Source organism: Nycticebus coucang, chromosome 16 (assembly GCF_027406575.1).
Source record: "Nycticebus coucang isolate mNycCou1 chromosome 16, mNycCou1.pri, whole genome shotgun sequence".
In the NCBI taxonomy this organism is placed as follows: domain Eukaryota; kingdom Metazoa; phylum Chordata; class Mammalia; order Primates; family Lorisidae; genus Nycticebus; species Nycticebus coucang.
In genome coordinates, this window is record NC_069795.1 from 70,327,418 (window position 1) to 70,352,756 (window position 25,339).

Below are 25,339 nucleotides of genomic sequence, written 5' to 3' on the forward strand. Positions count from 1 at the left end.
GCTTACATTTCTCCATACTCTTGTCAAAATTTGGTGGAAGTTCCTTTTTTTTCTTTTTAAAATAATTTTTAAAATTCTGGTGGATGTATAATGATATGCTGTTGTGATTTTAATTTTTATTTCCCTGATAGCTATTTATATTATTTTCTCTTTTTCAGACAGTTCGACATGGTTTCCCTTATCAGCCCACTGCATTAGCCTTTGATCCAGTTCAGAAAATTCTGGCTATTGGGACAAGAACAGGTGCTATAAGAATGTATCCTTATTCTTTTGTTAATTCTTCACTACATTAATACCAGTTAGATTATTTTAAACATTCAGGTAAGAGAAATATTTATGAGCAAATAAAGTTTATTGTTTCTTTAGAAGTGAATAACTGTTGTGAAAATCTTCTTTGTCAAATTTGTTGGCTTTTATTTATTTATTAATTTTTTTTGAGACAGAGTCTCACTATATCACCCTCAGTAGAGTGCTATGGTGTCACGGCTCACAGCAACCTCAAACTCTTGGGCTTGAGTGATTCTCTTGCCTTAGCTTCCCAAGTAGCTGGGACTACAGGTGTCCACCACAAAGCCCGGCTTTTCTTTTTGTTGCAGTTGTCATTGTTTTTTAGCTGACCTGGGCTGGATTCAAACCTGCCAGCCTTGGTGCATGTTGCCGGCGCTGTAAGCATTGTGCTATTGGTGCTGAGCCTATTGACATATTTTTGATGTCTTTGAGACAAGTCTTGATGTCTTTTCTTTAATTCCTATTATTAGTAATTTGCATCTTCTCTTTTTTTTTTTGTTAACCTCACTTCAAGTTTATTGATTTAAGACTCACTTTTGATGTCATTACTTTTCTTTATTGTTTTCCTATATTCGATCCCATTGATTTCTCCTTTGATCATTTTATTTTGCTTACTTTGATTTTGTTTTGCTTACTTTTGGTTTAATTTGATTTTCTTTGCTTAGTTTCTTAAGGTGGAACAGGTCATTAATTTGAGAACTGTTTTCTAATATGTGGCTATGGTACTATAAGTTTCCGCCCAAATTCTGTGTTAGTGTCTTCTCAATTTTTTTAATTATTTGGAGATAATTGTAGATTCACAAGGAGTTTGGAGAAATAATACAGAGAAATTCATACTGTTTTACCTAATTTCCTCCAAATGTTCGATAGAATTCACCTGTGAGCAGTCATCAGGGCTTTTCTTTGTTAGGAGATTTTCTTTTTGGTATGTATTTATGGGTGCAATGTGATGTTTTGATACATGCATACAGTGTGGAATGATTAAATTGAGCTCAAATTCATTACCTAAAATACTTACCAATTTTCAATTTTTTTTTTTTAAGACAGAGTCTTGAGCTGTCGCCCTGGGTAGAGTGCCATTGTGTCACAGCTCACAGCAAACTCAAACTCTTGGACTTAAGCAATTCTCTTGCCTCAGCCTCCCAAGTACCTGGGACTATAGGCACCCACCATAATGCCAGGATATTTTTTTTGGTTGTAGTTGTCAATGTTGCTTGTCAGGCCTGGGCTGGATTTGAACCTGCCAGCTCCTGTGTATGTGGCTGGCACTCTAGCTGCTGAGCTATAGGAACCGAACCACAATTTTCAATTTTTTTGTGAGAGCATTTAAGGTCTACTCTCTTAGCAATTTTCGAGTGTGTGGTATACCATTATTAAATATAGTTACCATGCTGTGCAACGGGTTTCTGCAGCCTCCTTTCTAAGTGAAACTTTGTACCCTTTTACTAATATCAGTAATGAGACTTTAACTTTAGTGGTATAAAATTTTCTATATCATCTAGGTTATCAAGTTTATTAATGTATACTTGTTCACAATACTCTCTTATCATCCTTCTTTGTTTCTGTAGAATAAATAGTAATATCTCCATTTTCACTTCTGATTATTGTTACTGATTTCAATATTCTCTTTTCTTAATTTCCCTTTAAATTTCTTCTTTGATCAATTGGTGGTTTGACAGTGTACAGTTTAATTTCCACAGATTTGTCAATTTTTCGATTCTACTTTTGTTATTTCTAATTTGATTACATTGTGTTTAGAGAAGATCTTTTGCAAGAAGCCTATTTATTTTATTTTATTATTTTTATTATTGTTGGGGATTCATTGAGGGTACAAAGAACCAGGTTATACCGGTTGCATTTGTTAGGTAAAGTCCCTCTGATAATTGTATACTGCCCCCAAAAGGTGTGTCACACACCGTGACTCCCACTCCCATCTCTCCTTCCTTCTGTCTGCTCTCCCCTTCCCCCATCCCCACCATGTCCTAGGTCATTAATTGTCCTCATATCAGAATTGAGTACATAGGATTCTTGCTTCTCCATTCTTGCGATGCTTTACTAAGAAGAATGTGTTCCACTTCCATCCAGGTTAATACAAAAGATGTAAAGTCTCCATCTTTTTTAGTGGCTGAATAGTATTCCATGGTATACATTTACCATAGCTTGTTAATCTATTCTTGGTTTGGTGGGCATTAGGTTGTTTCCACATTTGGTGACTGTAAATTGAGCAGTGATAAACAGTCTAGTGCAAATGTCCTTATGATAAAATGACTATTTTTCTTCTAGGTAGATGCCTAGTAATGGGATTGCAGGATCAAATGGGAGGTCTAATGTGAGTTCTTTGAGGATTCTCCATACTTCCTTCCAAAAGATTGCATTAGTTTGCAGTCCCACCAGCAGTGTAAAAGTGTTCCCTTCTCTCCACATTCACACCAGCTTCTGTGGCTTTGATACTTAGTGATGTGCACTGTTTTCACTGGAGTTAGAGTGGTTTTGATTTTCATTTCTCTGATGATCAGGGATGATGAGCATTTTTTCTTTTTTCTTTTTCTGTTTTTTTTTTGACACAGAATCTCACTATGTTGCCCTTGGTAGAGTGCTATGGCGTCACAGCTCACAAGAGCCTCAATCTCTTGGGCTTAAGTGATTCTCTTGCCTCAGCCTCCCAAGTAGCTGGGACTACAGGCACCTGCAATAATGCCCAGCTATTTTTTAAAATTTATTTATTTTTATTGTTAAATCATAGCTGTGTACATTAGTGCAATCAAGGAGTACAATGTGCGGGTTTCATATACAATCTGACGTATTCTCATCAAACTGTTCAACATAGCTACCTTCATGGCATTTTCTTAGTTACTGTATGTAGGCTTTTGTATTCTGCATTTAGTAAGTTTCGCCTGTACCCATTCTAAGATGCACCATAGATGTGGCCCCACCCATTACCCTCCTGCCACCAAAACCTCCCCCCTCCCTTCCCCTTCCTTGGCCCTTTCCCCATAGTCTTGTGCTATAGTTGGGTTATAGCCTTCATGTGAAAGCTATAATTTAGCTTCATAGTAGAGCTGAGTACATTGGATACTTTTTCTTCCATTCCTGGGATACTTTGTTGAGAAGAATATGTTTCAGCTCCATCCATGTAAACATGAAAGAGGTAAAGTCTCCATCTTTCTTTAAGGCTGCATAATATTCCATGGTATACATGTACCACAATTTGCTAGTCTATTCGTGGGTCGATGGGCACTTGGGCTTCTTCCATGACTTAGCAATTATGAATTGGGCTGCAATAAACATTCTGGTACAGATGTCTTTGTTATATTGTGACTTTTGGTCTTCTGGGTATAAACCTAGTAAAGGAATTATAGGATCGAATGGCAGGTCTATTTTTAGGTCTCTAAGTATTCTCCAAACATCCTTCCAGAAGGAACGTATTAGAGTGCATTCCCACCAGCAGTGTAGAAGTGTGCCCTTTCCTCCACATCCACGCCAACATCTCTGGTTTTGGGATTTTGTTATGTGGGCTACTCTTACTGGGGTTAGGTGATATTTCAAAGTAGTTTTGATTTGCATTTCTCTGATGATTAAGGATGATGAGCTTTTTTTCATGTTTGTAGATTGTGCGTCTGTCTTCTTTAGAGAAGTTTCTCTTTAAGTCCTTTGCCCACCCTGAGATGAGGTCACGTGTTCTTTTCTTGCTAATACGTTTGAGTTCTCTGTGGATTCTGGTTATTATCGGGAGTATAACCTGCAAATATTTTCTCCCATTCTGAGGGCTGTTTGTTTTACTTACAATGTTCTTGGCTATGCAGAAGCTTTTTAGTTTGATCAGGTCCAAGTAGTGTATTTTTGATACTGCTTCAATTGCCTGGGGATGTTTAGCTGGCCCAGGCTGAGTTAGAACCCGCCACCCTTGGTGTATATGACTGGCACTGTAACCACTGTGCTATGGGCACCAAGCTGATGAATGTTTTTTCAAATGTTTGTTAGCCATTCATTTGTCTTCATCAAAGAGGTTTCTGTTCATATCTCTTTCTCAGTGGTAGATGGGATTGTTTGCTTTTTTTGTTGTTGATTAATTTGAGCTCTCTGTAGATTCTAATTATCAACACTTTTTCAGATTGATACCCTGCAAATATCTTTTCCCATTCTGAACGCTGTCTTTTTTCTTTACTTGTGCCCTTAGCTGTGTAGAAGCTTTTCAGCTTAATTAAGTCCCACTTGTTAATTTTTGTTGTTTTTGTGGTGGCTACTTGAATAAAATCTTTGTCATAAAATCTTTCCCCAGTCCAACAACATCAAGAGTTTTCCCCACACTTTCTTCTGAGATATTTATCATTTTTTGGTCTTAGATTTAAACCTTTTATACATCTTGAGTTAATTTTTATAAGTGGTGAAAGGTATAGGTCTAGTTTCAGTCTTTTACATGTGGTTATCCAGTTCTAGCAGCACCATTTGTTGAATGGGGACTCTGTTCTCCACTGTATGCTTTAATTTGGTATATCAAAGATCAGATGGCAAGTAGAGACTGGTTTCATATTTGGTTTTCTACTCTGTTCCATATGTCTATGTTCCTATTTTTGTGCCAATATCGTACTATTTTGATTATTGTGGATTCATAATATAGCCTGAGGTCTGGTAGGATGATGCCTCTGGGTTTGTTTTTATTACTAAGAATAGCCTTGGCTATTCTTCTTTTTCTATTGTCTATAAGATTTGGCATGATCTGTTTTTTGAAATTCTCTTTTATTTTTATTTATAAATATTAGTTGTCTATTTTTTGGAGACTTTAGAAAAAAAAAGAAGTAGTATTTAACTGATGACTCCATACTGAACTTCAGAGTCAAAGCATCCTATGATAGACATACTCTTATCTGACAATATGAATATTACTTTTTTTTGCATTATTATTATTGCTCAATATTTTGTTGCAGCAATTGTCTGATTTCTTTTCTGAATGTATTTATTTTTGTTTGTTCTTTACAAAGTTTGTCTTTCCAGATCTTATCTAAAACATTGTTATTGTTATTAAATTTTAAGCCTTTTTAATTTTCTGAAGGCAAAAAGTGGAAAACAAATAAACAATGTATATGTAAAAAAAAAAAGAAAGAAATTATAGCATAGCACAGGAAGACATTTTTGCAGAAAATAAAAAGGGAAAATAGATTAGTGCCAAAATGTACATACTTTAGCAAGACGAAAAAGCACTCATCTGGGTGGCGCCTGTGGCTCAAAGGAGTAGGGCGCCGGCCCCATATGCCAGAGGTGGTGGGTTCAAACCCAGCCCCAGCCATAAACTGCAAAAAAAAAAAAAAAAAAAAAAGCACTCATCTGTATCAAATAAGAGAGAAAAAGAATGTGGTTTCATGGTCATTGAAAATAAATTTAGAAAGAGAGATTAAATATGGCGGCCGAGTAATAGCTTCCCTGCAACTGGGAACAGCGAGTCTGGGGAGACAAGACTCCAGGCATCTCTGGCCGGTGAGATCTGCCTATAATCATCCCTTTGAGGATACAGGGAGCCAGCAAGGGACTTTTGGATCCCAAGAGGAGGACAAAAACAATAGAAAACTGGCAAGTGGTTGCGTGTGTTCGATTGACCTAATCACGCCGGCAACCGTAAGTACAAGCAGCAGTGAGACTGCAAACCCGAAAGGCCTTACCTGTGAACTGTTTCGGTGTTCTTGGACTTGGCACTCAGTTGAACTGCCTTGGGGAGAGCTTGAGCAGGAGTGTGGAGAACTTTGGGCATTGTCTGGGGCCCCAGACTGAGCAACTGAGCTGGGCGCAGGAAGCCATTGTGAAAGAACTGCTCCGGCAAGCTCCGCCCTCAGGGTCTCAGAGCAAGGATTGGGCGGGTCAAAGTAACCTACTGACTGAGCGGCCTATAGGCGGGGACTGAGCTGCCTTACAGCCTTAATCCTCAGGGGCAGAGTGAGATGGTTTTGGCACACTGGAGCCTTGGGCTGTTGCCCTGGGTAGAGTGCCGTGATGTCACAGCTCATAGCAACCTCAAACTCCTGGGCTTGGCGCCGCCCAGACCTCCATAAGAGCTGTGCAGCAACCCCCGACCGGTGACCCGTACCCACCGGGCCTCCGCATTCCCTGACCAGGAACTGTGGGAGCCACGCAACCCTGCGTCCTGCCTCCTGTATTCTCCCAACTTCCACACTAGCCCGTTCATCTGGACAGGGACTCCGGTAGCTGTGTGCCCTTTGGAGCCCTCCCTGCTTCTGCGCAGAGCTCTTCTCCTGGCCAGAGACTGCTGGAGCCTTGGGCTCTCTGTGCCAAAGTCACTGGGCGCCTGGCACTCCCAGAACCGTGCGCACCACCCCCAGCCCTGTTGCTGGATCTGGGTGTGTCACAAACCGGAGCTGCTTCCACAACCAGAACTCCCTAGCTAGAGCAGCCCCAGAGGAACTACACAGGGTCATTCCCTACAAAGATCCAGCAAAAATAGAGTGATCCCGCTGGGGTCTAATCTTGGAGAGACACCTCCCCAACTCTGAGGACAGCCAGAGACAATGGTGAAAAACAATCATGAGGCAAAATCAACAGAAAAACTCTGGCAATATGAATAATCAGAGTAGATCAACTCTCCCAAGGATCAATGGGGCAGAAACAGCACAAGACCCCATGCACAAGCAAATAGCTGAGATGTCAGAAATTGAATTCAGGATCTGGATAGCAAATAAGATCAAATTAGAATTCCAAAAGTCATCTCAAGAATTCAATGGATTCAAAGACCAAATGACCAAAGATTTCGACACATTGAGACAAGAAGTTGCATCCCTCAAAGATCTGAGAAACACAGTAGAATCCCTCAGTAACAGAATGGAGCAAGCAGAAGAAAGGATTTCTGACATTGAAGACAAAGCTTTTGAATGCTTCCAAACCCTCAAAGAAGAAGAGAAATGGAGAGCAAAAACAGACCACTCTCTCAGAGAGCTCTCGGATAATTTGAAGAAAACAATATTCGTCTTATAGGAATCCCTGAAAGTGATGAAGCGGCCTCACAAGGCACAGAGTCTCTTCTCCATGAGATTATGAAGGAGAACTTTCCAGACATGCCAAGAGATTCCGAAATTCAGATAGCAGACAGTTTCAGAACTCCAGCATGACTCAACCCAAATAAGACATACCCGAGACACATCATAATCAATTTCACTAAAGTTAATATGAAGGAGAAAATTCTGAAAGCTGCCAGATGAAAGAAAACCATTACCTACAAGGGGAAGAATATCAGAATAACTGCAGATCTCTCTGCTGAAACCTTTCAAGCTAGAAGAGGATGATCATCGACTTTTAATCTCCTAAAACAAAATAACTTTCAACCCAGGATCCTGTACCCAGCTAAACTGAGCTTCATTTATGACGGAGAAATTAAATACTTCAACGACATTCACATGTTGAAGAAATTTGCCACAACTAAACCAGCTCTCCAGGACATTCTTAGACCTATCCTCCATACACACCAGCGTAATTCTCCACCACAAAAGTAAACCCACCCAAAAAATTTTTGATCAAATTCCAACTTCCACAGTTGCAAAAGTATTAAAAATGTCCACCAGTCTCTTGAAAGGATTATCAATACTCTCAATTAATGTGAATGGTTTAAATTGTCCTCTAAAGAGGCATAGGTTGGTGGACTGGATACAAAAACTCAAGCCAGATATCTGCTGCATCCAAGAATCGCATCTTACATTAAAAGACAGATATAGACTCAAGGTGAAGGGATGGTCATCTATATTCCAGGCAAATGGAAAGCAGAAAAAAGCAGGTGTTGTAATCCTGTTCACAGACGCAATAGGCTAAACCAACCAAAATAATTAAGGATAAGGATGGACACTTCATATTTGTTAAAGGTAATACTCAATATGATGAGATCTCAATTATTAATATTTATGCACCCAACCACAACGCACCTCAATTTATAAGAGAAACTCTTAACAGACATGAGGAACTCGATTTCCTCCACTTCCATAGTAGTTGGAGATTTTAACACCCCTTTAGCAGTCCTGGATAGATCCTCCAAAAAGAAGCTAAGCAAAGAAATTTTAGATTTAAACTCAACCATTCAACATCTGGACTTAACAGACATCTACAGAACATTTCATCCCCCCAAAACTGAGTACACATTCTTCTCATCAGCCCACGGAACATACTCCAAAATTGACCACATCCTAGGCCACAAATCTAACCTGAGCAAATTTTAATAAATAGAAATTATTCCTTGCATCTTCTCAGACCATCATGGAATAAAAGTTGAACTCAATAACAACAGGAACCTGCATACCCATACAAAAACATGGAAGCTAAACAACCTTATGCTGAAGGATACATGGGTTATAGACGAGATTAAGAAGGAAATCACCATATTTTTGGAACAAAACAACAATCAAGACACGAATTACCAGAACCTCTGGGATACTTCAAAGGCAGTCTTACGAGGGAAATTTATAGCACTGCAAGCCTTCCTGAAGAAAACGGAAAGAGAGGAAGTCAATAACTTAATGGAACATCTCAAGCAACTGGAAAAAGAAGAACACTTCAACCCCAAACACAGCTGAAGAAAAGAAATAACCAAAATCAGAGCAGAATTAAATGAAATTGAAAACAAAAGAATTATACAACAGATCAATAAATCCAAGAGCTGGTTTTTTGAAAAAATAGATAAACCTTTGGCCTACCTAATCAGGAAAAAAAGAATAAAATCTCTAATTTCATCCATCAGAAATGGTAATGATGAAATAACAACAGACCCCTCAGAAATTCAAAAAAATCCTTAACGAATACTATAAGAAACTCTACTCTCACAAATATGAAAATCTGAAAGAAATGGACCAATACCTGGAAGCACACCACCTACCAAGACTTAGCCAGAACGAAGTGGAAATGTTGAACAGGCCTATATCAAGTTCTGAAATAGTATCAACTATACAAAATCTCCCTAAAAAGAAAAGCCCAGGACCAGATGGCTTTACGTCAGAATTCTACCAAACATTTCAAGAAGAAGTAGTACCTATACTACTAAACCTCTTCCAAAATATAGAAAAAGAAGGAATATTACCCAGCACATTCTACGAAGCAAACATCACCTTGATCCCCAAACCAGGGAAAGACCCAACAAGAAAAGAAAATTATAGACCAATATCACTAATGAATATAGATGCTAAAATACTCAATAAGATCCTAACAAACAGAATCCAACAACACATCAAAAAATGATACACCATGACCAAGTCGGATTTATCCCAGGGTCTCAAGGCTGGTTCAATATACGTAAATCTATAAATGTAATTCAACACATAAACAAACTTAAAAATAAAGACCATATGATTCTTTCAATTGATGCAGAAAAAGCTTTTGATAATATCCAGCATCCTTCATGATCAGAGCACTTAAGAAAATTGGTATAGAAGGGACATTTCTTAAACTAATAGAGGCCATCTACAGCAAACCCAGAGCCAATATCGTATTGAATGGAGTTAAATTGAAATCATTTCCACTTAGATCAGGAACCAGGCAAGGTTGCCCATTGTCTCCATTGCTCTTTAACATTGTAATGGAAGTTTTAGCCATTGCAATTAGGGAAGAAAAGGTGATCCAGGGTATCCACATAGGGTCAGAAGAGATCAAACTTTCACTCTTTGCAGATGATATGATCGTATATCTGGAAAATACTAGGGATTCTACTACAAAACTTTTAAAAGTGATCAAGGAATATAGCAATGTCTCAGGCTACAAAATCAACACCCATAAATCTGTAGCCTTTATATATACCAACAATAAGCAAGCTGAACAAACAGTCAAGGACTCTATTCTTTTCACAGTAGTACCAAAGAAGTTGAAATATTTGGGAGTATACCTAACAAAGGACGTGAAAGATCTCTACAAAGAGAACTATGAAACTCTAAGAAAAGAAATAGCCGAAGATGTTAACAGATGGAAAAACATACCATACTCATGGCTGGGAAGAATCAACATTGTTAAAATGTCCATACTGCCCAAAGCAAGATATAATTTTAATGCAATTCCTATTAAAGCTCCATTGTCATACTTTAAAGATCTTGAAAAAATAATACTTCATTTTATATGGAATCAGAAAAAACCTCGAATAGCCAAAATATTACTGAGCCATAAAAACAAAGCAGGAGGAATCATGCTACTAGACCTGAGACTACTATAAATCCATAGTGATCAAAACAGCATGGTACTGGCACAAAAGCAGAGAAGTAGATGTCTGGAATAGAATAGAGAACCAAGAGATGGATCCAGCTACTTACCGTTATTTGATCTTTGACAAGCCAATTAAATCATTCAGTGGGGAAAAGATTCCCTATTTAACAAATAGTGCTGGGTAAACTGGCTGGCAACCTGTAGAAGATTGAAACTGGACCCACACCTTTCAACATTAACTAAGATAGACTCTCACTGGATTAAAGATTTAAACTTAAGATATGAAACTATAAAAATACTTGAAGAAAGTGCAGGGAAAACTCTTGAAGGAATCGGCCTGGCTGAATATTTTATGAGGAGGACTCCCTAGGCAATTGAAACAGTATCAAAAATACACTACTGAGACCTGATCAAACTAAAAAGCTTCTGCACAGCCAAGAACATAGTGAATAAAGCAAGCAGACAGCCCTCAGAATGGGAGAAAATATTTGCAGGTTATACCTCCAATAAAGGTCTAATAACCAGAATCCACAGAGAACTCAAATTTATTAGCAAGAAAAGAACACGTGACCCCATTTCAGGGTGGGCAAGGGACTTAAAGAGAAACTTCTCTAAAGAAGACCGAAGCACAATTTACAAACACATGAAAACAAGCTCATCATCCTTAATCATCAGAGAATGCAAATCAAAACTACTCTAAGATATCACCTAACCCCAGTAAGAGTAGCCCACATAACAAAATCCCAAAACCAGAAATGTTGGCGTGGATGTGGAGGAAAGGGCACACTTCTACACTGCTGGTGGAAATGCCCACAAATACGTTCCTTCTGGAAGGATGTTTGGAGAATAGTTAGAGACCTAAAAATAGACCTGCCATTCGATCCTATAATTCCTTTACTAGGTTTATACCCAGAAGACCAAAAGTCACAATATAACAAAGACATCTGTACCAGAATGTTTATTGCAGCCCAATTCATAATTGCTAAGTCATGGAAGAAGCCCAAGTGCCCATCGACCCACAAATGGGCTAGCAAATTGTGGTACATGTATACCATGGAATATTATGCAGCCTTAAAGAAAGATGGAAACTTTACCTCTTTCATGTCTACATGGATGGAGCTGGAACATATTCTTCTCAACGAAGTATCTCAGGAATGGAAGAAAAAGTATCCAATGTACTCAGCCCTACTATGAAGCTAAATTTTAGCTTTCACATGAAGACTATAACCCAACTATAGCACAAGACTATGGGGAAAGGGCCAAGGAAGGGGAAGGGAGGGGGGAGGTTTTGGTGGCGGGAGGGTAATGGGTAGGGCCACATCTATGGTGCATCTTAGAATGGGTACAGGCGATTGCACTAATGTACACAGCTATGATTTAACAATAAAAAAAAAGAGTAAAAAAAAAAAGAAAAGAAATTTAGATCAGCAATTTAGCTGAAGGTGTGAGGTTGATGTTGGAGGGACAAAAGGGATGAAAGAGGAAGTCAGTGTGTTACTATGACATAATAAGAGGAACACAACAGTAATTTTACACCATTCTTAGAAAAATCACTTACTTATGTGTATTAGAGAAATGCATCCACCTCTGTTCATAGTACTGTTAAAAGGTTGTGGAGAAAACACTAACAATAATGCCAATAGAAATGTTTATGTCAGGCACTATTCAAAGTGCTCTGTACTTATTAATTCATTTAATAAAACAGACTAAAAGTTTAGAGATGAGTGAGAGAGAAGATTTAAGGGAGAAAAAAATGACCCCAGTAGGATATTGGTCCTCAGAGGATCAGAGAAAGAGTTAATGGTTTACATTATGACAAAAGGGGTCTCAGCTAAACATAAAGAATTTGATCAAACACTGGAAAATGGTTTGTTGGGGACTGTGATTCCAAAAGGTCATTTGTGTACAGAGGGAGACAAAGTTTGGGAAAGCCAGGAAAGGGAGAAGGAGGCACCCATGCTAACTGTTTCATAAATCTAGGAGCATTTAAGTTGGGTGCATAAATATTTAGAATTGAAATGTCTTGTTCTTGTGTTGTTCCCTTGACCAATATGAAGTGTCCATCTTGGTCTTTTTTGACTTTAGTTGGTTTAAGTCCACTTGTATCTGACAATAAATTGTGACCCCTCCTTTCTTCTGATTTCCATTTGCCTTAAATACTGTTTTCTACTTCTTTATCCTGAGTCTAATTTTGTCTTTCAGGGCTAAGTGTGTTTCCTGCAGGGAGCATATGGATGGCTTGTGCTTTTTTAATTTAATTTGCCAGCCTGTGCCTCTTCAGTGGGGAATTCAAGCCATTGACAATTAATGGAGAGAATTGATAAGTGCGGAGGAGTTCTATTCATCTGGTTTTCATTTATGATATCCTCTTCTAGGACTTCCATACTTCTGGAACTTTATTCTTCTCCTTCTGGGATACCTATAATTTGTATGTTTGAACACTTCACAAAGTCCCATAATTCTTTCAGTGAATGTTCTGTTTTCTCTCTTTTTTTTTTCTGTCTCTTTAACTGCCAGTGTTAGCTCAAGAGCTTTATCCTCTACCTCTGAGATTCCTTCTTCTGCATGGTCTAATCTGTTATTGGTACTTTCTACCAGATCTTTAAGTTCCCTGATTGACTGCTTCAATAACTTAAGCTCCACTATATCCTTTCTATGTTCTTCATATCATTCATTTCTTATTTGAGTCTGATTTTGGATTTCCTTTTGGTTATTTTCCACTTTCTCAGCAATTTACTTCATTGTTTTTACCATCCACATTTTAAATTCCTTTTCTGTCATTTCTAACATTTCTTTATAAGTGGAATCCTCAGCAGTAGCTACCTCATGATCCCGTGGAGGGTGAAGGTGGTTTTTCTGTTCTGGTTTTTCATGTTGCTGGGATTTTTCTGTTGTTTCTTCCTCATGAATGTTTTATTTTTGTGTATTTCCTTGCCCTACTTTTTCCTTTCATTTCCTCCTTCTCTTTAAGTTACTAAGTCTCTGACCAAAGATGTTGAAGTGTCCTTTTGGTATAGGACCAAAAGGAAGATAAGAGTGAAGAGCAAGAATGAAGAAATGATAAAAAAGAGAAAAGAAAAGGGAAAGGTGTGAGTAAAAGGGAAGATTGACAAAAATAAGTGAAGATCAGAAAGAGAGAGAGGAGTAATAGTGGTACACAGTAGGGTACATTGAACTATACCCACAAAACCTAACCTCTGGAGCTCTGGGCTGGGTGGGTTCGTTGAAGTCAGGAACTCTTTGCCAGCCTGAACGGAGACAAGACTCCACCTCCACCAAACAGAGAAGAAAAACAAAAATATGACAAATAAAAAAAACCTTAAGGGGTAAAATTGGGGGAGGGGGGAGAAAAACAGGAACAGAAAAACTAGCAAGATAGTGAATGATGCCCCATGATCATATCAATGTACACAGCTATGATTTAATAAAAAAAAATAAATAAAATAAATAAAAGCAGAAAAAAAAAGAAAAACTAGCAAGAAATGGAGCCCTTATTATTGAAGAGGGAAACAATGAAAAATTATAACTATAAGAGAAAGAAAAAAATAATTAGAAAAATCTAAGGGGAAAAAAGTTGCAAAAATTAAAAAAAGGAAAAGAAAAATATGTATCTTGCTTTTTATTGCCCGGGCAATAGGTGAACCTCTGGGGTGTGAGATACTAATCACAAAGCTGATATAGCTGTATAAGATGGAGACTGGAAGCTTCTGTTTTGCTGAGGAGGCTTGGCCTCATCTTCCTTACTTCTTTTCCTTCAGTCCCCACAGGGTTGGGATCCTGAAGCTCTCCTGAGCATGCTTAGTAGATATTCCTTGACCTTTCGAAACCATGTCCCTTGGCCATGCAGTGGTTTTCCCAGGAAAGTATATGCCACTCAAATCTCCCCATAGTGGCCGCCTGGCTTATTATGTGATCCAGCTTCCCACTAGGACCCTGAGGGCTGATCCTGCAAAGTAGCTTTCCCATGATGGCTGTACCTAGCCTGCAGCTGAACAATGAAAGTTCCATCTTCCCAGTGGTTCAGTCCCAGCCCCTGGATGCTATTCAGAATCACTCAATGTCTTGCCTAAGCTCTCCCAATGTAACTCAACCAAGTGCTCAGGTCTCAAAAAAAAAAAAAAAAAGAAAGAAAAGAAAATCAGGGCTGGGCGTGATTGCCCACACCTGTAATCCTACCACTCTGGAAAGTTGAGGTGGGTGGATTACCTGAGCTCAGGTTTGAGACCAGCCTGAGCCAGAGTGAGACCTCATGTGTAAAAATAGCCAGGTGTTTTGGTGGGTGCCTTTTAGTCTCAGCTACTTGGGAGGCTGAGGCAAGAGAATCACTGAAACTCAAAAGTTTGAGGTTGCTGTGAGCTATGATGCCATGGCACTCTACCAAGGGCGACAAAGTGAGACTCTGTGTCAAAAAAAAAAAAAAAACGCACAGAGTAGGACTTCTTTGCCTGTAAACTGCTGCCGCCACTGCACTGGTCTGCCTGTGCTGCTTCTCCACTGTTTCCAACCTCCTCTTGGGGTCCTACAGTCTCCTGCTGCCTCCCTGTGCCCCTAAAGGCATGTTTCTGGGCAAAGCCTACTGGCCAGCAGTTCCTGGAGTCTTTTCTTTCCAATCTCACCACACATGGCTGCAAAGAAGTTGTATTGAGTCTGACATCTTGCTCTTCCCCATTCTGAAGAAATTTGTTAACGTGAACAGGTCCCATTTATTGTTATTGCTGCTTCAATTGCCAGTGAGGTCTTCTGCATAAATTCTTTCTGTAAACAGATAAGAGTAAGTGTTTTCCCCAAAATATTTTCTATGCTTTTTATAGTTTACTGTCTAATATTTAAATCTTTTATCTATCATGAGTTAATTTTTGGCTGTGTTGAGAGGTGTGTGTCTAGTTTTAAACTCATCCATGTGGCTAATGACTTATCCCAGCACCATGTATTAAATAAAAGACTTATTTATTTATTATTTTTGAGACAGAATCTTGCTCTGTCACCCATATTAGAGTACCATGGCCTCAGCCTGGCTCACAACAACCTCAAACTCTTGGGCTCAAGCAGTGGTCCTGCCTCAGTCTCCTGAGTAGCTGGGACAACAGGCGTATATCAGAACTTCCAGGTCTCACTTTGCTCAGACTGGTCTCCAACTCCTAGCCCCAAGTGATTCTCCTGCCTCAGCCTCCCAGAGTAAAGTATTATAGGTGTGAACTGCTATTCCTAGCTTAAATAGAGATTCTTTTTCCCAATGTATGCTTTTGTTTGCTTTGTCAAAGATCAATGTCCATATAAGGCTCATTTCATTCTGTATTCTCTATTCTGTTCCAGAGATTTATGTCTTTATATTTTGTGTCAAAACTATGCTATTTTGATTACTATAGACTTGCAGTATAACATGAAATCTGGTAAAGTTATGCCTCCAGATTTATCCTTATTTTGTAGAACTGTATTGGCTTTTTTTTTTTTTCTTATTCTATACAAAACATTGAACTATTTTATCAAGGTCTTACAAGTATGATGTTGAAATTTTAATGAGGATTGCATTAATTCTGTAGATTTCTTTGGGTATTCTAGACATTTAAACAATGTTTATTTTTCCCAGCTGTAAGCATGATATATTCTCTTTCATCTGTTACCGTCCTATACTATTTCTTTTCTTATTGTTTTATAATTCTCTCTGTACAGCTCTTTCACATGCTTTATTTAATATATTCAAGGTATTTTATTTTGTTTGATGCTACTGTGAAGGGTATTGTATTTTTTTATTTTATTCTTAGCTCGACTGTTATTGGCATATAGGAAGGCTACTTATATTTATATACATTGATTTTATGCCCCAAGATGTTGTTATGTTTTTGATCACTTGTTGAATCCTTATGTTGTTATGTTTTGATCACTTGTTGAATCCAGAAGTCTTGTTGAATCCTTGGGTTTTTCTAAGTATAAGATCATATCATCAGCAAGAGCAATTGTTTGACCACTACTATTCTCATTTAAATATCTTTGATATCTTTCTCTTGTCTGGTTGCATTGTATAGGACTTCCAGTAGTATGATGAATAGTAGTGGTGATAGTGGACATCCTTGTCTGGTTACAGTTCTAAGCCAGAATGCTTTTACATTTTCTCCATCCAATAGGGTGTTGGTTATAAGTTTGTTGTAGATGACTTCTATCAGTTTAAGGAATGTTTCATCTATGCCAGTTTTCTTATATGTTTTTATCAAAAAAGGATGCTGATCTTTCAGCATGCCTTCTGCATTTATTGGAAAAGTCATGTGGTCCTTGTTTTACCTCTGTTTAATGTGGTGAATTTCGTATATAGATTTGCAAATGTAGAACCAGCTTTGTATCCCTGAAGCCCACCAGGTCATGATGAAGTCTTTTTTAAATATGTAACTAAATTCTCTTTGCTAAGATTTTGTTGAGTTTTTTGCATCAATATTCATTAGTGGTATTAGTCTTTAGTTTTCTTTGTTGTGTCCTTTCCTGGTTTTGTTATCAGTTGATATTTGCTTCATGGAAGTACCATGGAGATTCCTTCTCAGTGTTTTGGAATAGATTTTTCAATATATGTTCAAGCTTTGCTTTGAAGATTTGGTAGAATTCTGGTGTGAAACTATCTGGTCTGTGACTTTTTTTATTGTGGGAAGCTTTTTTTTTATTGTTTGATTATGGTGCTTGTTATTGGTCTGTTTAAGAGTTCTATTTCATCTTAGTTGAGTCTAGGAAGGTAGTGTGAGTACAGAAATGTGTACATTTCCTCCATATTTTCAAGTTTCTGGACATAGAAGTAGTTGTAATATTCAGTGATGATGTCTTGTATCTCTTTGGTATTTGTTGTTATTTCTTTCTTTTCATTTCTGATTGAGTGTATTAGAGATCTTACTTTTCTATTTCTTGTTAATCTGGCCAAGGGTTTATTAATATTATTTTTTAAAGTTATTTTATTTTTTATATGTACATGTGTTTATTTGGTTTCCACTTTTTGCCTTCACAAAATTAAAAAGGCTTAACATTTTTTATTATTATTATTATTTTTATTGTTGGGGATTCATTGAGGGTACAATAAGCCAGGTTACACTGATTGCATTTGTTAGGGTAAGTCCCTCTTGTAATCATGTCTTGCCCCCAGAAGGTGTGGCACACACCAAAGTCCCACCCCCCTTTCTCCTTCCCTATCTCTGCTTTTCCTCCCCCCCCATGACCTTAATTATCATTAATTGTCCTCATATTAAAATTGAGTACATAGGATTCATGCTTCTCCATTCCTGTGATGCTTTACTAAGAATAATGTCTTCCACTTCCATCCAGGTTAATACGAAGACTGTAAAGTCACCATTTTTTTTTAATAGCTGAATAGTATTCCATGGTACACATATCCCACAGCTTGTTAATCCATTCCTGGGTTGGTGGGCATTTAGGCTGTTTCCATATTTTGGCAATTATAAATTGAGCTGCAATAAACAGTCTAGTACAAGTGTCCTTATGATAAAAGGATTTTTTTCCTTCTGGGTAGATGCCCAGTAATGGGATTGCAGAATCAAATGGGAGGTCTAGCTTGAGTGCTTTGAGATTTCTCCATATTTCCTTCCAGAAAGGTTGTACCAGTTTGCAGTCCCACCAGCAGTGTAAAAGTGTTCCCTTCTCTCCACATCCACGCCAGCATCTACAGTTTTGAGATTTTGTGATGTGGGCCATTCTCACTGGGGTTAGTTAGATGGTATCTCAGGGTGGTTTTGATTTGCATTTCTCTAATATATAGAGATGATGAACATTTTTTCATATGTTTGTTAGCCATTCGTCTGTCATCTTTAGAGAAGGTTCTATTCATATCTCTTGACCATTGATATATGGGATTGTTGGCTTTTTTCATGTGGATTAATTTGAGTTCCCTATAGATCCTAGTTATCAAGCTTTTGTCTGATTCAAAATATGCAAATATCCTTTCCCATTGTGTAGGTTGTCTCTTTGCTTTGGTTGTTGTCTCCTTGGCTGTACAGAAGCTTTTCAGTTTAATGAAGTCCCATTTGTTTATTTTTGTTGTTGTTGCAATTGCCATGGCAGTCTTCTTCATGAAGTCTTTCCCAGGCCAATATCTTCCAGTGTTTTTCCTATGCTTTCTTTGAGGACTTTTATTGTTTCATGCCTTAAATTTAAGTCCTTTATCCATCTTGAATCAATTTTTGTGAGTGGGGAAAGGTGTGGGTCCAGTTTCACTTTTACATGTGGATAGCCAGTTCTCCCAACACCATTTATTGAATAGGGAGTCTTTCCCCCAAGGTATGTTCTTGTTTGGTTTATCAAAGATTAGGTGGTTGTAAGATGTTAGTTTCATTTCTTGGTTTTCAATTCTATTCCAAGTGTCTATGTCTCTATTTTTGTGCCAGTACCAAGCTGTCTTGAGCACTATGGCTTTGTAGTACAGACTAAAATCTGGTATGTTGATGCCCCCAGCTTTATTTTAATTACTAAGAACTGCCTTAGCTATATGGGTTTTTTTCTGGTTCCATACAAAACACGGAATCATTTTTTCCAAATCTTGAAAGTACGATGTTGGTATTTTGATAGGAATGGCATTGAATAGGTAGATTGCTTTGGGAAGTATAGACATTTTAACAATGTTGATTCTGCCCATCCATGAGCGTGGTGTGTTCTTCCATTTGTTAAAGTCCTTTGGTATTTCCTTTCTTAGGGTTTCACAGTTTTCTTTATAAGAGGTTCTTCAACTCTTTTGTTAGGTATATTCCTAATGTCAACGGCTTGAATTCCTCACTGAAGAGGCATAGATTGTCTGATTAGATTAAAAATGCAAGCCATCTGTTTGCTGTCTGCAGGAAACACACCTCACCTCAAAAGACAAATTAAAAGTCAGAGTTAAGGGTTGGAAGTCAGTTTTTCAGGCAAACAGAATTCAGAAGAAAAGAGGGGTTGCAATCTTATTTTGAGATACATGTGGATTTAAAGCAACTAAAGTAAAAAAAAGACAATGATGGTCACTTCATATTGGTCAAGGGAAAAATACAAGAAGACATTTCAATTCTAAATAGTTATGCACCCAATTTAAATGCTCCCAGATTCTTGAAACAGACCTTGCTTAGTTTGAGCAATATGATATCCTATAACACCATGATAACAGGGTACTTTAATACCATTTCTTAGAGCTGGACAGATCTTCTAAACAGAAATTAAACAAAGATATGAGAGATTTAAGTGAGAACCTAAAACAACTGTGCTTGATAGATGTATACAGAATACTCCATCCGAAAGATAAAGAATATACATTCTTCTTATTGTCCCATGGAACATTCTCCAAAATTGATCATATGCCAGGACATAAAACAAACCTCAACAGAATCAAAAGAATTGAAATTCTACCTTGCATCTTTGTAGACCACAAGGCACTTAAAGTGGAACTCAACTACAACAAAAACGTTCAACCTCACGCAAAGGGATGGAAGTTAAACAACCTTATGCTTAATGATAGTTGGGTGCAGGAAGAAATAAAAAAGGAAATCATTAATTTCCTTGAGTATAACAACAATGAAGACACAAGCTGCCAAAACTTATGGGATACAGCAAAGCAGTCCTGAGAAGAAAATTTATCGCTTTAGAAGCCTGCATTCGAAAAACAGAAACAGAGCTCATCAACAAACTCACAAGCCAGCTAATGGAATTGGATAAAGAAGAACAATCCAAGCCTAAACCCAGCAGAAGAAAAGAAATATGTAAAATTAAATCAGAGTTTAATGAAATTGAAAACGAAAGAATCATTCAGAAAATTAATGAAACAAGGAGTTGGTTTTTTGAAAAATATTATTTATCTTTAAAGAACCAAACTTTTATTTTGTTAATCATTCAAATCATTCTTTTATTCTTGATTTCATTTCATTATTTTCTGAATTTGGTTAATTCATTTCTTGTGTTTGAGACTAGATTGCTCTTCATTTTTCAGATCATTGAGATGATTCACTAGACAGTTGTTTGGTACTCTTTCTGATTTCATCATTTCTTTGTTTCTGCTTGGAGGATTTGTCCAGGTCTTTCAGTAAAGTCCCTGACTATTGAAGTGTTGTTGTTTAGACCTAGTAGAGTTCATTTTATAAATCTAGGAGCATTTAAGTTAGGTGCATAAATATTTAAGATTCAAATGTCTTCCTGTTGTATTGCTTTCTTGACCAGTGTGTGGTATCTATCTTTGTCTTTTTTTTGTTGTTGTTGGTTTAAAATCAATTGTAACTGCAAAAAGGATTACAATTTTCATTTTCTTTTGTTTTTTATTAGCCTGGAATATTGTTTTTCAGCCCTTCACCCTGAGTCTTGATTTGTTCTTGGTGGTGAGATGTATTTCCTGAAGACAACACATGCTTGGCTTGTACATTTTTGTCTAGTTACCCAGAATGTGCCTGTGTAGTGAGGAATTCAAGCCATTTACATTTGTTGAGAGAAGTGATGAGTAGGGTGGATTTCTGTTCATCTTGTTGGGTGGAGGTCTGTTGCTTTGTTTGAACACAGCCCATTGTGAGAGCTAGGTTTTGTCCTTTAGTTTCCAGGTATCTTTTACTTTGCTGTCCATTGTGTTGATCTGCATACAATGCTGGTGTGAGTATTCCTGCAGAGAAGGTCTTGTAGTGGAAAATTTCCTCAATGTTTCATTGCCAGTAAAAGGTTTGATTAATCTATCAAATATGAAACTTAATTTTGTATGATACAGAATCTTAGGCTAGAAATTGTTTTATTTGAAAAGATTGAAGGTGGGAGCCCACTCTCTTCTTGCTTTTGAGGAAGTGCTTCTGATGGATATTCCCTTGTAGGTGAGCTGCTTCTTATGCTTGGCTGCTTGAAGGATTTTATCTTGCATTTTGTCTTTGTCTCTTTGGCCAGGTTAATTACAGTGTGTCTGGGAGATGCTCTGTTTGAATCAAATTGGCCTGGAGTTCAATATCCATCTACTAGGTGAATGTTGGAATCTTTGGCAATATTAGAGACAATTTTACTTACAATCTCTCTTCTTCTCCCTTGGGAATACTTAACATTTGTATGTTGGTACTCTTTTTGTAGTCCCATAATTCTCTGGGAGATTGATCTGCCTTTACTCTCTTCTTTTCTGTCTCTTAGTGATTGGGTTAGCTTGAGAGATTTATCTTCAAGCTCTAAGATTCTTACTTCTCCATGGTTTAATCTGTTGTTAAAACTTTCTGATATGTTTTGAAACTCCCTGAGTGACTCCTTCACTACTTTAAACTCCATTATATATTTTCTAATTTTGTCCAGATCCTTGGGGACTTTGTTTCACCTTTTATTAATTTCTTAATTTTTGGATTGCTTTTTGCTTGTTTTCTACCTTTCCTTCAATTTCCTTCATCATTTTTGCCATCCATAATCTCAAATCCACTTTTGTCATTTTCACAATTTCTTTATAATTGCTTTCTTCTGTGGTAGATACATTGTGATCCCTTGAGTGAGTCGATCTGTTCTGATTCTTCATGTTGTAGTGTTTCTTGCAGTTTCCTCCTCATGTGCAGTTTCTTTGTCTTTATTTCTTTCCCCTACTTTCTTCTCTCATTTCCTTTGATTTTTTTTGCCTCTGGGCCTTAAGGTTGAAATGGCCCTTTGGTACAGGAAGAAAGGGAGAGAAAAGAAGAGGGGGAAAAATTATTAATAATAAAAAGGTTAAAAAAAAAGAAAAATGGATAATGTATGAAATTAATATAGTACTCTTTGGTCTTGAGGAGATAATGAAAAGGAAAAAAAGAAAGAAAAAATTATTTGTAATTACTCTGTATTTTACTTATGTGTCAAGGAGAGTTAAAATTTTTTTTAGCCCACACTAGATAGCACTCTAGTATTGGGGGTTGGGGGCAGGGGAAACCCAGCCATGTCTGGATGTGGTGGTCTGGCTGCATTTTAGATTACTGGATATTTTTCAGCTGGTTGCCAAGGAGGTCAAGTCTGTTTTTCCTGTTTTATTCTGAGAGCAGAAGTTACACATGTGTTGAAGCTGCAGTGAGGTTGGTGGTACCATGTGCCTGGTTTTCCGGGGCATCATAACCCCATTCCATGCCCAGTGTTTTCCTTGAGAATTGTGTAGTATCCATCCTTGTCTTTCATTATCTTTGTTGCTTTAAATCCAATTGTATCTGCAAATAAGATCGCAAACCCTGCTTTATTCTGATTTCCATTTGCCTATATTATAGATGTCACCCTGCATCTTTTTTTTTTTTTAATCCTTTGAGGTAAGATGAGTCTCTTGTAGGCAAAAATACTTGACCTGAGTTTTCTATCAAATCAGCCAACCTGTGCCTCTTTAGCGGAGAGTTTAAGCCATTCACATTAGTTGAGAGAATTTATAGGTATGGTAGTGTTATGGCCATCTTGTTTTTCAAAGGTCTAATGCATATTTTTAATCCTTTCATCATTGTAAACATTAGGTTTTGTTTGATAAATTCTGGGCTAGCTTACCTTGGTGATAGACCATTGTGCTGGCCATTATGGAAAAATGGGTCTGATTATTTCCTGGAAAGCTGGTCTAGTTATGATAAATTTCCTCAACATGTGTATGTCAGTTAAAGTATTTGATTTTTCTATCACAAATGAAAGTCAGTTTAGCTGGATAGAGGATCCTGGGTGAAAGTTGTTTTGTTTGGAAGGTTGAAAGTCAATGACCATCCTCTTCTGGCTTGAAAAGTTTCAGCTGAAATATCTGCAGTCATCCTAGTATGTCTTCCTTTGTAGATAATTCTTTTCTTACCCCTGTTGCTTGCAGGATATTTTAACTTTGGCAAAATTAATTACACCATGTTTAGGAGATGCTTTGTTTTGATTGAGTCATACTGGGGTTCTAAAACTACCTACTATCTGAATTTCTGTATCTCTTGCAATGCTGGGGCAATTTTCCTTCATAATATCTTTGAGTAGAGCTTTTGTGTTATTAGGATACATCCTCTTCTTCTTCAGGAATCCCTATAATTCAGATGTTTGATCTTTTGGAATGATTCTGCAATTCTCTCAGGGAATATTCTGTTCTTGTTTTCCATTTCTCTGCCTCTTCAAATGCTTGGGATCATTCAAAAGCTTTGTCTTCAATTTCTGAGATCCTTTCTTCAGGACTGCCTGCTCAACTCTATTACTGAGGGACTCTACTGTACTTTGAAGCTCCTCAAATAACTTTTTCACTTCCTTAAGCTCTGCTCTATCTTTTCTCATTATGTCTATATCCTTAGTGATTTTGTCTTCGAATTCATTAATTTCTTGAGACAACTTTTTGAACTCTTTGGATTTCTATTTCCATCTTTTCTTCCATTCTATTTATCTTATTTGCCATCCATATTCTGAATTCAGTTTCTAACATTTCAGCCATTTCTCCATGAATGACATCTTCTGTTGTGTCTCCTTTGTCATTCCTTGGGGGAGTTGATCTACTCTGGTGATGTATTCTATTCATGTTGCCAGAGTTTTTCCATTGTATTTTGAGTATTTTCTGCAATTTGGCAATTATGAGTATTTTCTGCAATTTGGCAATTAAAACAGGTAGGGTGAGATTGGATGGGGTGCCCCAGGAACTGGAGCTAACCATCCCTTTACCAATGAGCTGGAGCATACGATTGTGGCTTCCCCCCTACAGTCTTACAAGGGCCCCTTTCTGAGCTGTTGCCAGAGACTCCAAGGACCTGTTTGTTGAGATAACACAAGCTGGCTCTGTCTTGAAGTCAGCCACCCTCTATCCAATCCCAGTGAGTTGAGGTATTAGGCTGGAACCTCAGCTGGGGAAAAATACAAACACTTGTGCTGCATTTCTCCCCAATGGCAACAGCTGGAGGAGGAGAATCTGTCTCTCTTTACTGTAAAACAACTGCCACTCAACCTTGGAGGTGGACAGCTCAGGTCAGAAGTTCTCAGATTGTCCCAGGCAGTACAATCACTGCTCATGAGGAAGAGTTCAAAGAGTCTCAAGCGGCCAGATAGTAGGAATTCACAGGCAGATCCATCTGGCACACCCGAAGGGCTGGAGCCTGGTCCCTCCTGGTGAGTAAGGGAGTCAGGAAAGTTTGTCTGCCAAAGTCAGAACAAGGACAGTACCTTTGCCCCAGCCACACACCATTGCCATGTATCCCTCTCTTCCCATACCCCCCACTGCTTCCACATAAGTCACTGTTTCTGTATTGCGTCCTGTGGTCCACACAATGCCCAGCTTGTCAGAGAATTGCCAAACGCTCTGGGCTCTCCAGGGGGGCAGACCTTTAGACCTTCAGGCAAGGGGGGAAGGGTTGACTGTGTGTTCAGAATTGCAGGAAAAATATTTGTTCACTTTTATGCCAGGTAGGCTTAAAAGTGCCTAGGCTCACAAGTGAGACCTCCCTGAAGAAGGAGGACTGGGGTTTAGTGACTCTCATCAGTGGGGTAATGTGAGAGGCCCTTTGTTCCCTTCTCTGCTTGCTGAGAGTCGACAATGGCCCTCTGGTTTAGGGGAGGGGGGGTCTCCTGTCCTCTTGGCAATGGGCTTTGTACCTGGAATTTGTTTTCTTGGATTTTTTTTCTTGGAGTCACAGCTTGCCTTAGCAGAGATGATGTACACTTGTCTATCTTCTATCTGTGCTCAGCTCCCTACCTTTGGCTTCACTGAGTCCACTTCTGTCCAGTATCTCTCCCTCTGAACAGGAGCCTCTGGCAAAAGCTGCCTCTACTTAGCCATCTTCCTTCCTTTCCCTAATGCGTAAGATATTTTCTGTATTTTGTTTTAATTTCCTTGAATGATTTAGGAGTATGTTTTATTTCTATGTATTTTTAAAATTTTCAGTTTTCTTGGTGTTACTGATTTCTAGTTTTAATTCCTGTGCTTAGAAGAGATACTTGGTATGATTTCAAGTCTACTTAAGTTTAAGTCTTGTGATACATCATG

General features: G+C 38.0%; 1 protein-coding gene across 1 annotated transcript in view; it reads left to right on the forward strand.

The window, feature by feature from the left end:
• The window catches only part of STXBP5L (syntaxin binding protein 5L), a 412,846-nt gene that overhangs the window by 36,025 nt on the left and 351,482 nt on the right, over positions 1-25,339 (forward strand). Inside the window, exon 3 of the mRNA XM_053565493.1 lies at positions 159-256. Coding sequence (XP_053421468.1) covers positions 159-256 — 98 coding nt within the window. The remainder of the gene's footprint in view (positions 1-158; positions 257-25,339) is intronic.